This window comes from Beta vulgaris, chromosome 9 (assembly GCF_026745355.1).
Source record: "Beta vulgaris subsp. vulgaris cultivar EL10 chromosome 9, EL10.2, whole genome shotgun sequence".
In the NCBI taxonomy this organism is placed as follows: Eukaryota; Viridiplantae; Streptophyta; class Magnoliopsida; order Caryophyllales; family Amaranthaceae; genus Beta; species Beta vulgaris.
The window spans coordinates 50109447-50122045 of NC_079210.1; the positions used below are offsets into that span (position 1 = coordinate 50109447).

Below are 12599 nucleotides of genomic sequence, written 5' to 3' on the forward strand. Positions count from 1 at the left end.
TTTAGAAGTAGTTAATTTTCATTTGTCTATTGTTACGAGTTTTCACTCTAATTCAATGAAAAGTTTGTCTTATAAGAGACCGCCTATTTTTAAATTAAAATTAGGCAATGATATTAAAAAAAGAATTAGGGCCTCTTCTCCCCAACTTATTTTCAGTTCAGTTCAGCTTCAATCAGTTCAGTTCAGTTCAACTCCATTCTTTTATAACCATTTTGTTAAATATTATTATTATGTTGGTATAATTTATTTTACTAATTACTGTTATTATTATTATTATTATTATTATTATTATTATTATTATTGTTATTGTTATTATTATTATTATTTATTTTTATATCATTACTATTAAGTATTATTATTATTATTGTTGTTGTTGTTTCTATATATTATTTTGTTTATTATAGCTTGACTCATTATTATTACTATTATTATTAGGAGGAACATGGTTTAGGTCAAAGCACAAATATACCCACGATTTTTAGCCCATAAACCAAGCAAATCGCGTCAAGACGGTTTATGATGTAATTTTCGCGGTCCAACCCAATCATTATTTTTATTACTAAATATTATTATATTATTAAATCTAATTATTAAAATAGTAATATTAATTTACTTCTTAGATATTATTGTTATTATATATCATCATCAAGTATTAATATATTAATACAAATAATATAAAATAATTATTATTAATTATCATTATTATCATTAATTATTATTATTATTATCATTATTATTAATTTATGATTATTAATATTATTTATTTATAACTATCATTTAAAAATATCCAAAATACTATTATTATTATTAATTATCATTATAATAATTATTTAATATTCATATTATTATTGTTTAGATATTATTTATATATTTATTACATTCAATTTAATTTAATTCAATTCAGTTCAGCTGAGCTGCAATCAGTTCAGTTCTGTTCAGTTCCAATCAGTTCAGCTGTTTTATGCCGAAGAGAACATGCCCTTAGTCTAATAATAAGTAGGTTAATTTTTTTTGGTGACTAGTTTAATCCATCTAGTTACTAGGTTTACTTTTATATTAAAATTAGACCGTCTTTTTTAATAATTTGTGTTTAATGAATTAGTTCCATCCCTTTTTGAGGTTTCTTTCAGGAAAAAAAAAAGAATTACACATGCGCAAAATAGATGACAACTAATTTATCAAAGATGAATATCATCCACATCACTTTGGTTCATAACAAGATCCCTACTTTGAAAATAAAAAAAATCAGAACATTACCTTAAAGTAAATTATCATATGAAACTTTTCAGAGAATGCATGGGCAGCAATCAGCATGGCCCATAATCGTTAGTGAACGTAGCACTAGATCAAAATGCAACTACATACTCTAGGTTATTGGCTTCGCACTTGGCAGCAGATGAACCAAAAGGAAGTTATGGATGGTGGGCAGCGCCTAAAATTGTCTGCCATTATTGTTGCAGAACTTGCATTAATTGTACATTTGGTGATCGATATCAGTTATCACTTCTATGAAGAATCTAGAACCGGTTATGTTGGTTTCGGGCATAAACACATGTAAAATTGGTTCTAGTTCCCAATTTTCGGAACCGGGTTGGATAACTAGTTAGCAGGTCGAATATAAGATTAGAGCGGGCAATCAGGTCGGGTTTGTATTCAGGTTGATGATAAATAGGTCAAAATCCCTCAACTCAAACCTAACCCATTAAATAAAAAGGTTGAAAAACTCAACTCTGACCCGACCCATTTTAATAAACGGGTTACTCATATATAACCCGTTTAACCCATTTAATAAATTATGTTGAAAAATAATTATTTTCTTAAAAAACAAAATGAGTAAGTTCACTACTAAAAGTATGCATGTTTAGAGTTTATTGGAATAATTATGACATATTTTAGAGATATTTTACTATATTTTAACCAAATTTTAAATTTATCAACATATTTTTTCAAAAATTTTATATATGTTTAAGTTTATTTGGTCCACACAAGTCATTTTCAAGTCGAAAATGTCAACCTGAACCTAACCCGTTTAATTAGACGGGTTAATCGTGTCAACACATTTTTGGGTTAGGTTTGGATCGGGTTGTCGGGTTGGATAATTTTTGCTTTTGCGAACCCTGTATAAGATACTTGAAACCCGACCTTAGCTTGGAACAAAAAACAACTTTTTATTTCGAGCTTATAATAAACCATCTTTGTTATGCTTGATAAATTAATATTCTTAAATTATGTATGGTTAACAATTTATTAATGTGAGATTCAATGTTAATGGTTTTGTTTTAGCACATTTAGGTAGATTTTTTTTGCACTTTAGTTCAAACTCCAAACATCTAATTACCCTAGGCTCACCTTGATGACATATGTTCGCTCTTAAAACTTCTTTTATTAATACGAACAGCGTGTACTTAAATTAAGTCTATATGTCTATGTAGTAGATACAATCTTGTTTGGGATATAAACTTGAGATCCTAATGTTCTTCCCACCTTAATGTTCCCTGTCTAAAACCGTACCTAAAAATCCTTGCTCATATGACATATTAACATCACACTCCTAGTTGGTGTGCTATGGTCCAATCTAGTTGGTTTGTAGCTTCCTTGGTTGGTTTAGGATGTAACGAGTAATTAATTATGCAATCAAATATATATTATTACTTATTAAAAAAAACATCACACTCCGACGATATTGGTATGGCACTCCGCTTAGGCGCTTACACGCAGTGATAGCTAGCTTTGCATAATACAGGTAAGAAGCTTAGCGCATCATTGAGAGTATTAGGAAAGCAAAACAAAAAAATTAATGAATCGTGTTCATAATAACTTAAAGTGCACCAAAAATCATATGATATAATCAGTTTTTTTTAAAAACAAAGTTTTTGTTTGATATAGTCGATTTTCGTAAGATATAATTAGTTTCTATATAATATACTTCCTCCGTTCCATAATAAGTGAAACACTTCTCTAAAAAAGCTCTCACATAAAAGAGAGAAGTGTTTCACTTATTATGGAACGGAGGAAGTAGTTAGTTTTCGTATATAATCAGTTTTATATGATATAGTTAATTTCTTTTTCTAATATAGTTAGTTTATTGTGTGATTAAGTTAGTACGAATACACAATAAATCATTGCAAACTCGATTCACTCAAGACGCTATTTCAGAAACTAAAGATCGTCGAAAAAGATATCACGTCAATTCATGCATGCTCATAGATGTGACCAAGTTTTATGTTACTCATTACCTACCAGGCTACCACAAATCTTGTCCATCCCCCCGACCTAAGACCCAGCCACCCACTACAAGTGATTAAGTGAATTGAGTAAAGATCGTTTGAAACAAAAGTAATGATACGATATGAAACATAACAAAACGAGACTACGAGAAGACGCGAAGATGAACGTACGTATGATGCGTACGTAGGTCCCAAACACAAAAAACTTAAATGCAAACAGTTCACATGCATCCACATGCCCTTTTTGTAACCTTGCAATCAATTGAAACTTGGACTTTGGACTTTCTCATAATTCATTATGGTCATAATCACGAAAATAGCAAGTAACAGCTAAATGTACTATTACCATGTGAAACCTTTTTGTCCTCCTATCTAAAGAATACCAGCATAAAATCCATCCCTCCCATACTTTATCCGTCCTACCAATGATCCTTGATCTAATGGTACCGCTTTCTATCTCTTACATGGGAGACGATTAAGGTTCAAATTTTGGTGGAAGCAAAATTTCAATATTGTTCGGGAACAGAGGTTAGGACTTGTTGGACCTACCTCTGGGTGAGGGACCCTGTGCGATGACAGCCCAAAATAAATTCGTCTTATCACGGGTTTCCAAAAGGAGGCCAAAAAAAAAAAACTCGACCCGTCCTTTTCTTTCAAATATTTGTTAGGTTTTGGATAAATAATCAGTCATGTTTCAATTGGCTTAATTATTCAGCTCATTTAACATGGTTTCTGAGTATACAAATCTAGTATAATTTGATTTTGCTCTTGGCTTTATCCGTGAACTGAGGTGGGTGTGAATGTGATGCGGCATGCATGGATTATGTGTAGAATATGAGGGCTAAGATTGTAATTCCAATGAACTAGTTAAAGAAATTAAGGTGAAAATAAGGTATATAGATATTGTAAAAGCCAAACCTTTGCATTTATTGTAGAACGGTGAAAGTAAAATAAAGAAAAAGTGTATATCAAAGTAAGTTACTTAATTCTTCCGTTCTATTCAACCTAAATAAAAGTTCTTATAGGAGTAATTATAGCATTCCTAAAAGACTCGTCCATCCACAATAGAACAAACAAAGTAGATATTGACTAATTTATACAAATATATTTAAAGGCATGCGAAAACTTTGTCTACTCATCGGGAATACTACCCGCCATTACTAAAGGACTTGTTAATGATTGTGGTTATAGAATCCAACTTAACATAATAATTATTTTCCAATATTCTATTAGTAATGAATTGTCTACTCGATGAGTAACGAAGTGCTTTAAAAGTGATAGATTCGTGTTGAAGAGTTCGCTAAATAGTGGAGTAGCAGTAAGCAACTAAGCATGATCATTAGACCTAAACAGCCCACAATTATAAGGGATGCAGAAATTGCACACAATCATTGACGCACACGCTTGGATAACAGGATAAGTTTGGAATATAAAGTAGCAATAAATCGATCATACATACACCCAACTAACATCATTAATATGGTATCAAACAAATTTTGATTTAGTCGTGAATGTAATACTCAACACTGTAGTGTTTCTTCTTTTTCACGATATAAGTGTTGTTTCATTATCACATTTTTCCTTTATTCACAGGCTACAGGCCTACAGCGAGTGATCTTGTTTTGGTCTATATTAATATCCAGGATTAATGAACAATTATTATGATTAAATTAAATTAATTAGTACGGTGTTAATATGATGGAAAAGATAGGCTAGTATATGAAAAGTACAAAGTAAAAATACGTGTACATCATTATAACTTAAACAAGTCCCGTCAAAAAAAGTTATTTTTTGTGAACTTTGTTAAATACGGTTAAGACGTTAACATATATGTGAACTTATTCCACATTGAAGAAATATAGTGAGGCTCTCTAACATATAACCTAATAGGTTACTCTTTTATTACCGATTGGTTTTAGGATAAAATCTCATTTAGGCTAATGTATGGTCACTTTCTTCTGCTAAATTAGTCTAACATGTACAACATGATTTGTATAGTTTTAGTTTTTGTTGATTGTTGTATAGAATTAAACATCGACAACAACACAACTTAAACTATAGTAATTCAAATGGCTTATATATGAGCATAATAATGTGCGACAGCTTATGGTTATGTTTGGTAAATAGCTTTTTCATTGCCTTTTGTTTTTGGCTTTTATGGTCAAACAACCAAAAAAAGTGTTTGGGTATTGTTTTTTAAGCCAAAATATTAAAAAAAGTTGTCTGAAATAGCTTTTTAAATTGGTTTTTGGCTTGTTGGCCCACAAACTCTTTATAAACACCCAACAATCACAACTAATTTTACCAAACACTTTATAAACAGCTGGCTTGAACAACCAACTCAAAAAGCCAATACATACAGCCAATGCTTACAACCAGTCAAATAAACCAACTAAAACAACCAACAACCAACAACCAATTGCCAAACAACGCCATATCTACCCATAAAACTATTCCACATAAAAACAACACTTTACACAAAGCCTTAAAAAACCTAATTAATGTCCGAATATCATGATTAATTATTTCAACTGTGTTGTACCGGGTAAAAAACCGGGTAAAAAATTCGAGTCATATTAGCCCGGCCCATGTGCATTATTCAAAAACATTATTGTCCTAAGACTCTCAAGTCTCAACCAATCAAAACGGTGCGTTATATGTTTAACGTTTTGATCATTTAATAATTCCTGCTAACATACACGTTTACGTTGCCCTAGCATGTATCGTCGCAAATCAATAAAAAAAACCCAAAATTTTGTTAAATTTCTCATTTTCATGTCATAATTTTTCAATATTTCTTCAATTAACCTGCATTTGGTGATTACAGAGGTTGATATTGGGAAAAAAACTGGTTTAATTGATGTTCAATTTTCCCAAAATTGAGTAAATTTTGACGGGTTAGGGTTTCCGATTTTTCGGCTTTTGATACGACGAATTTCGTTCGAATTAAATGAAATGCCTGCATTCGATGATTACAGAGGTTTATATCGGGAAAAAACCGGCTCAATTGATGTTCAATATTCCCAAAATTGAGTGAATTTTGGCGGGTTAGGGTTTTCAATTTTCGATTTTTGATGCAACGAACTTCGTTCGAATTAATTTCCAATTTACAAAGCTAATTAATCAGATATGAGTAGATTATCCTTCAGACCTCGTCCTCTCGACATTCATAAGAAACTTCCAATTGTTAAATCATTCAAAGACTTTGAAGATGATGATACTCCAACTTCTACTCGAAATTCCCAATTCTTTCGCCTCACTGCTGAGCCTGAAAATGAGGTTACAATTCTATCTCTTTTGTTGGTATTTTTGTTGTTTTTACTTTCCAATGTTAAAGCTACTACATTTGAATGCTGAAATTTTGAGTATTTTTATTAGGTTCAACATGTACCAAGTAAGAAAGCAGCAGCTGAAATTCCAACCCCGGAATATGTTATTGTTGATACATATGAAAGAGATTACTCCCCTAGTTTTTGTCAACCGACGTCGTATATTCGTGCCAGAGGAGGTTTATACTCTTATCCTGTTAATTGTATTCTTCATTAGTGTATTAACTTGTGTTTACTGAATTGTATGGTTTAGTTCGATGTTCCGATTACCTTGCCGTAGATATGTGTATTACAAGTTGGGTGTATATAGTTACTTGGGTGTGGTGTGATAGTTTAAGGAGAATAGGAAGATATAGAAAAGCTTGTGTAAGTTTGTTGCTTTGAAGGTTATGAGTAATGTGGGTAAATGTTTGTGAATATTTGCAGCGCGAGCTGAGCTTGGTGAATTTATTGAGTATGACTTGGATATTGAGGATGAGGATTGGCTTCAAGAATTCAATGAAGATGAGGAGATTTTGACACCTGAAAGGTAATGTGATGATTGTGATCATAATATTTTTACGTGGTTAATAATTTCAGAATTCTCATGAATTTCAATCCGTAGGAAGTAAGTTCCATAGTCAAAGTCATGGGAATTTGCTGAACGTGTTTGGTTGTCAATGGGGGGAGTGAAATGAACGTCCACTTTGTATGTTTTCTTATGCCAACCAAACAACCACTTAATTGTTCTTTGCGGTGTTGTGTGTTGTTTGTCCTTAAGCCTACGTTCTACTTAAGTGCAGACAATAGGTTGTATTTATTTATTTAGCATTCATGAATCATGTCTGGTTTCTGATTATCCTGCTTATTGGTTTAGATTTGAGAATCTGCTCTTTAAATTGGAGGTTTTGGACCATAAAGCTCGAGAAAGAGCAGGTGTTATAACGCAAACACTTGGCTCTCCAATTTCTGTTCTTCTTCAGATTGACGCTGCACTTGAGGTATGAGTGCTTGCTGCAACTTTTATTTGGTTTGAAATAAGAATATATTTATTATTGACTAATACATCTCCTTAATAAATTATAATTTTCCCATATTGGAATTGTAGGCCCTGCAATCTCAGCCGATAAAGCTCGCTATTCTTGAGTCTGTATATAGGTATTGGAAGGAGAAGGTATGCTCTATTATTCGTGTTTGAGCACTAATAGCTCAAATTCTCGATATGCTATGAGACCTTCCGGTGTTATGCTAGATAGCTTGAATGGTGTGATAGAGTACGAAATCTAGTTTTAGAAGGTTGTTAGTGGGTGTCTAAAAACTCAGAGCAGTTTTGTACGTCCTAAAAGATGATTTAATTCCTATGTGATGAAATCAAATTATGCCCTCTTTGTAATGGCTTTTCAACTTGCTGGTCATAATAAGCCATTGTATAAATGTTTTTATAAAATTTCATCGACACATTCATTATAGATCTCTATGCTTTCCTTTGAGGGTTGGGATTATTTTCCTATTCTTCTCAGGTCAGATTTTATGCAGCACTTTTTCAAATTTAAATTTCAGCTGTAGGATAATCCAGAGCTGCTAAAAGATGAATTAAAACAATATATACTATTTAGAGCTTCTGATTCAGTATTGCTCATAAATTTTGAGGCCGTACATGTATTTATATCTTCCTGTGTGCGCTACATTTTGAAGCATTGTAATAACATCAACTTTGTTCTCTTTTTTTTCGCTTTACAGAGAGAGCGGTGGCAGAAGCCTATTCTCCGGCGCTTGCAGGTTTGTCTAATCTTGGTTATGAGTCAGAAACTATTCAATGTGTTCTCCGTGATGCTTAGTTAACATATTGCTGCAACTCAACTGGGTGTTTTTGACATAATTTACTATGACTACTCGAGTCATCTTCAGTATGGGTGAAACAAAATTGTGGTATTTTATGAGTGAAACATATGTGTGGATTACATTCCAGCTGAGTTAACATCTTTTTAAAGAAACTGGCACTAATTATGTGTTGTGAGTAGGAAAAGAGCTTGATTCATGTTGGGATCTGTGCAGTCATGCTTTCTGCTGATTTTGTAGATTCATCCTTATATGTGATTGATTTGATTGTATTTTCTTGCAGCCACCTCCTCCTGTTAATGATACAAATCCATACAATGTTTTTAGGCCAAGAGAGAAGGCCCACCGGCTCCACACAAGAAGGGTGTGTACCTGAATTGGTTGTTGCATGCTTTTTTTAGGATATTTGATTGTTCAATTTTTATTCAACATCTAGTCTTTCATTTATCAGTGTTTACAAAATAATTAGCTCTTAATGTTTTTATGTGTAGATGCAAAGGAGGGAAAACAATGTCCAGTCTTTTGAAAAGCTTCGTCAGGTAAGCAATTTTTGTTCTTATTAGTCAATAAATTTTACATTTTCTGAAGTAAGTAGGATGTCATGCTACAACTTAAGAGTCCTTGTTAGAAATTGCCTTTGAGACAGATAATGTGGTGGCAGACATATCTGTGTTGCTTATTGCATTTGGTGATTCAGAGAAATTTGTGTTTTTCAAGACCTTTCGTCATGTTTTGTTTAGGAGGCCTATCAGTCTGTGGTGAGAAAGCTCTGACTCGAAAATTTATAACTGTTTCAGGTCAGACGCAACCTTGACCAAGCGAAGACCATTTTGGAAACACTTATAAAGGTATATTCCTAGTATAGTTGAGGTTACATTCTAGCTTATTTTGTATTTGTTTTATTGTTATTGATTTTAATATTTTCCCGTGGTCCCTATTCTTTTCTCCTTGTCATCCAATTCTTATTATGGAGCTTTCTCTATAGTATTTTCTCTCTACTAGAGATTCTCCTCTTTGATTGGTTTTCTTGATCTCTTATCCTTTATGATTGTGTGTAGAGAGAAGAGAAAAAGCGAGATGTCATGGAGACTGAAGTGAACCTTCAGAGGATTCAACTGAAGTACAAGGTACTCAGAACGTTCTAATCAATGCTTTTGATTTGAGTTGCTGCTGTAGTTGTTATTGCATTTATTGCAAACATACTTTTGCCTTTGGTGTCATGAGAAGTACTGAGTCTGTGTCAGTAATCGTAATTGTGATTTATGATTGTGAGAATGCTTCCATCTTAAACTCTTATGAGAATGAACTGGATAAATGAAGCTTTTTGTGGAGTAATCAGCAGTGAGAAGATTTTGCATCATACTATTAGTTAGACTTCAGACCATGATGCAGTGTAAATTTAGAATGTGGTTCTGTCGAACTGTGGAAGTCAAAACAATGTTAGTGTAATCCGTGATTTATTAGCCAGGGTTCTCCAAACCTTGTATGATTTGGCTGCATTCCGCTAATAAGTTACTGTTGATTTTGAACCTCTTGGTGGTACACTTATGGGATTTTTCTTTTCGTGTCTTTCAGTTAGTTCTTTTCCGACTTTTTCTTTTGAGAGGAGATGTTCCTGACGTAATGTATGCCAATTCGCTGGATTTTGAGATTCCTCCTTGTTTCCCCTCACACCCAACCTCTGACAACAGTGGTGCAGCAACATCTTTATTACTCTTTCCACTTTTCTTTCCTTGCAAGAACACAAATTTCCCTAAAACTCACCACAGATTGCAAAATTGTTTTTCTCAGCAGTGAGCCACGAGTGCTGGAAAGAAATGCATTAGTTGTATTTTATTTTTTAAAAAGTATTTGTGGCTTTTTTTGGGCGGGGGTGGGGGCTATGACTGCAGTTGGATTAGGTTGTTGTGGTGGGACAATTGGACAAGAAGTGAAATACCACCACTGAGTGGTTGCTGGAGGATAATATTTCCCCTCTTTCTTGGGGGTGGGGGGTGTTCACAACATTAGTGGAAGAATAAAAGTGAAGAGTAGGAAAGTTTCATCTATAGCTTGCTATATTTACAAATTGTGCTGTGCTTTTAATACCGAGGCATTCTTGAGTGGGTTATCTTTGAGCTATATGCTCATTTTAGTTTATACGATCAAATTGAAAAGGCTACTTATGCCAAGGGGGATACTATTGCTCCCTTAAACATGGTAGCCTAGACACTTTGTAGGCATACATCGTGTGTTTTATGCTATCTGCGATTTCCAGTGTACTCTATATTTTTTCGAGAGTATCTTAAGTATGAAGTTGCAAGTGACATTTTGGTAAATTGGTAATATACACATTCTGCTTTAAGGTGCTTTGATACCAATGATAAATTGTTATAATGTTAGGGGTGTCGAATTGGGTCATAGACTTCGTGCTTATTTCTACAAGTTTTTATTTCTACAAACTAGTTATTAGGCCCGGACTATGCCCCGGTAAGAAAAAAGTTCATTTATTAATATAATATTTTATGATGATAACACTAAATACAACTTAGCCTAGTGGTTAAAATTTTAGTATATGTACTTGAGGTCTCGGGATCAAACCCTATACTATGCAATTTCTTAATTTTTTTTATTGTACATGGATTACATGAACTAAAACTCCATAAGGAGATTGCCACGTGGCACAGTTTCTTTTCGCACGCCTTTTATTATATTTGTATAGATTAGGTCTGCATAGATGTGCAGGCCAATACATGATGCTTATGATTGGTTTGATGAAAATTTTATAATACCTTTTGTTTCTACAGCATGAAACTCAGCTCCTTGAAGATAGCTTTGTCCTTCCATCATTTCAACCTTTCTCTAAGTTCGGTTCAAGTGAAGATGAATTTATGGATTCGGAAGATGCTGCAAACAACCAGCTTCCTGTCCAACCTGGTAGATTACAGACTCCATTTGTTGATTCTAAGCCAGTGATGGTTCCGACTGGAAGCCTAAGACATGATTTGAGATGGCGAAACGTAGCAAGTAGCTGGATCCATAGAGTAGTAAGTGCATGCCTGTACTATCAGTTCTTCCAGCTCTTTAAAATACGGGCTAGTTAATGTGAAGCCCAAATAAGCATCATCTTTTTAAAGGATTGAAAATTTCAATTAGGGACTAAACACAGGACCCTGGAAGTAAAGGGTATCTTTTGATTGTGCTTTTTTGGTAACGTATTTTGATCCAAGACTATTTTGCAGGACCCATTAGTGCCAGTTATGCCATTTACCAAGCCTCTAATTCCAGACAAGCTGGCAGCTGCAGGTATCGCACCCCCTTCAGATACTTCAAAGTCGTCTGTATCTGCAAGATCACAACCATTTCGTGGTAGAATTGGCCGAGGGGGAAGAATTGTATTTGATAGATGGAATCCGCTTATGCATACGCCAGTTAATTGTGGAGATTCGTTATACTTGTCTCCAAGACAACAACCCTCAACTCGGTTTATGTAGCCAGGTTTTGATTATTTATGGTCTGGTTTGAGAAGCTCTTAGCAATCATCCCGGAGCCAAGCCGTTGGTGATTCATCGTTGATTACTCCAGCTTGTCACATATATAATGCTTGATTTGCGGCTTCATCATTGGAAGCATACAATTTTCCTCAGAAGTATGGCCTGTGCAAACTGATAAGATGCAGAAATGAGTTCATCTTACAATTTGACGGTATGCATATTGGTGTGAAGGGACATGATCCACAGGAACTTGACCTAATTGAATGTCGGGCAGCTTCCTAATTTCTTGTATTACCACTGTATTCAATCAACAAGCAAAGTCGCTTAGATGATTTGTTGGTATTGTCATGTTATATCAGAAAATAGGCTCAAGCTACATTGTTGCTATTGTATCTCCTTTTTGGCTGTCAAGCTTTGTCTTGTAAAAATTGAAATGCTACTTGTATAATGCAAATTTTTGTATTACATCTGATCAGATTAGATCACTATTTAGTTAAACAACTAGTTATTATGCTCGGGCTATGCCCCGGTTAAGAAAAAATTTCATTTATTAATATAATACTTTATGACACTAAATACAACTTAGCCTATTGGTTAAAACTTTAGTATATGTACTTCAGATCTCATGATCAAATCTTATACTATGCAATTTCTTAATATTTTTATTATACATGGATTACATGAACTAAAACTCCCTAGGGAGAGCGCCACGTGGCACAGTTTCTTGTTTTCGCACGCCTTTTAATATATTT

At 33.6% G+C, this 12599-nt stretch overlaps 1 protein-coding gene across 1 annotated transcript; it reads left to right on the plus strand.

Moving 5' to 3' along the window:
* Nucleotides 1–5866: 5866 nt before the first annotated feature.
* LOC104904511 (hypothetical protein) lies at nucleotides 5867–12312 on the plus strand. Its single transcript, XM_010692777.4, has 12 exons — nucleotides 5867–6506; nucleotides 6606–6735; nucleotides 6983–7085; nucleotides 7413–7536; nucleotides 7644–7709; nucleotides 8276–8314; nucleotides 8658–8738; nucleotides 8866–8913; nucleotides 9172–9222; nucleotides 9433–9501; nucleotides 11161–11400; nucleotides 11596–12312. Exons 1-12 carry the CDS (start codon nucleotides 6357–6359, stop codon nucleotides 11845–11847), a joined length of 1353 nt encoding a protein of 450 aa, XP_010691079.1. The 5' UTR covers nucleotides 5867–6356; the 3' UTR covers nucleotides 11848–12312.
* Nucleotides 12313–12599: the final 287 nt, after the last annotated feature.

Bases quoted from the DNA above. Each gene is read 5' to 3' on its own strand.
- LOC104904511 (XM_010692777.4), top strand. From the start codon at position 6,357: ATGAGTAGATTATCCTTCAGACCTCGTCCTCTCGACATTCATAAGAAA. The intron at 6,736-6,982 runs GTTTATACTCTT...GAATATTTGCAG, and splicing joins GTATATTCGTGCCAGAGGAG to CGCGAGCTGAGCTTGGTGAA. The intron at 11,401-11,595 runs GTAAGTGCATGC...ACTATTTTGCAG, and splicing joins GTAGCTGGATCCATAGAGTA to GACCCATTAGTGCCAGTTAT.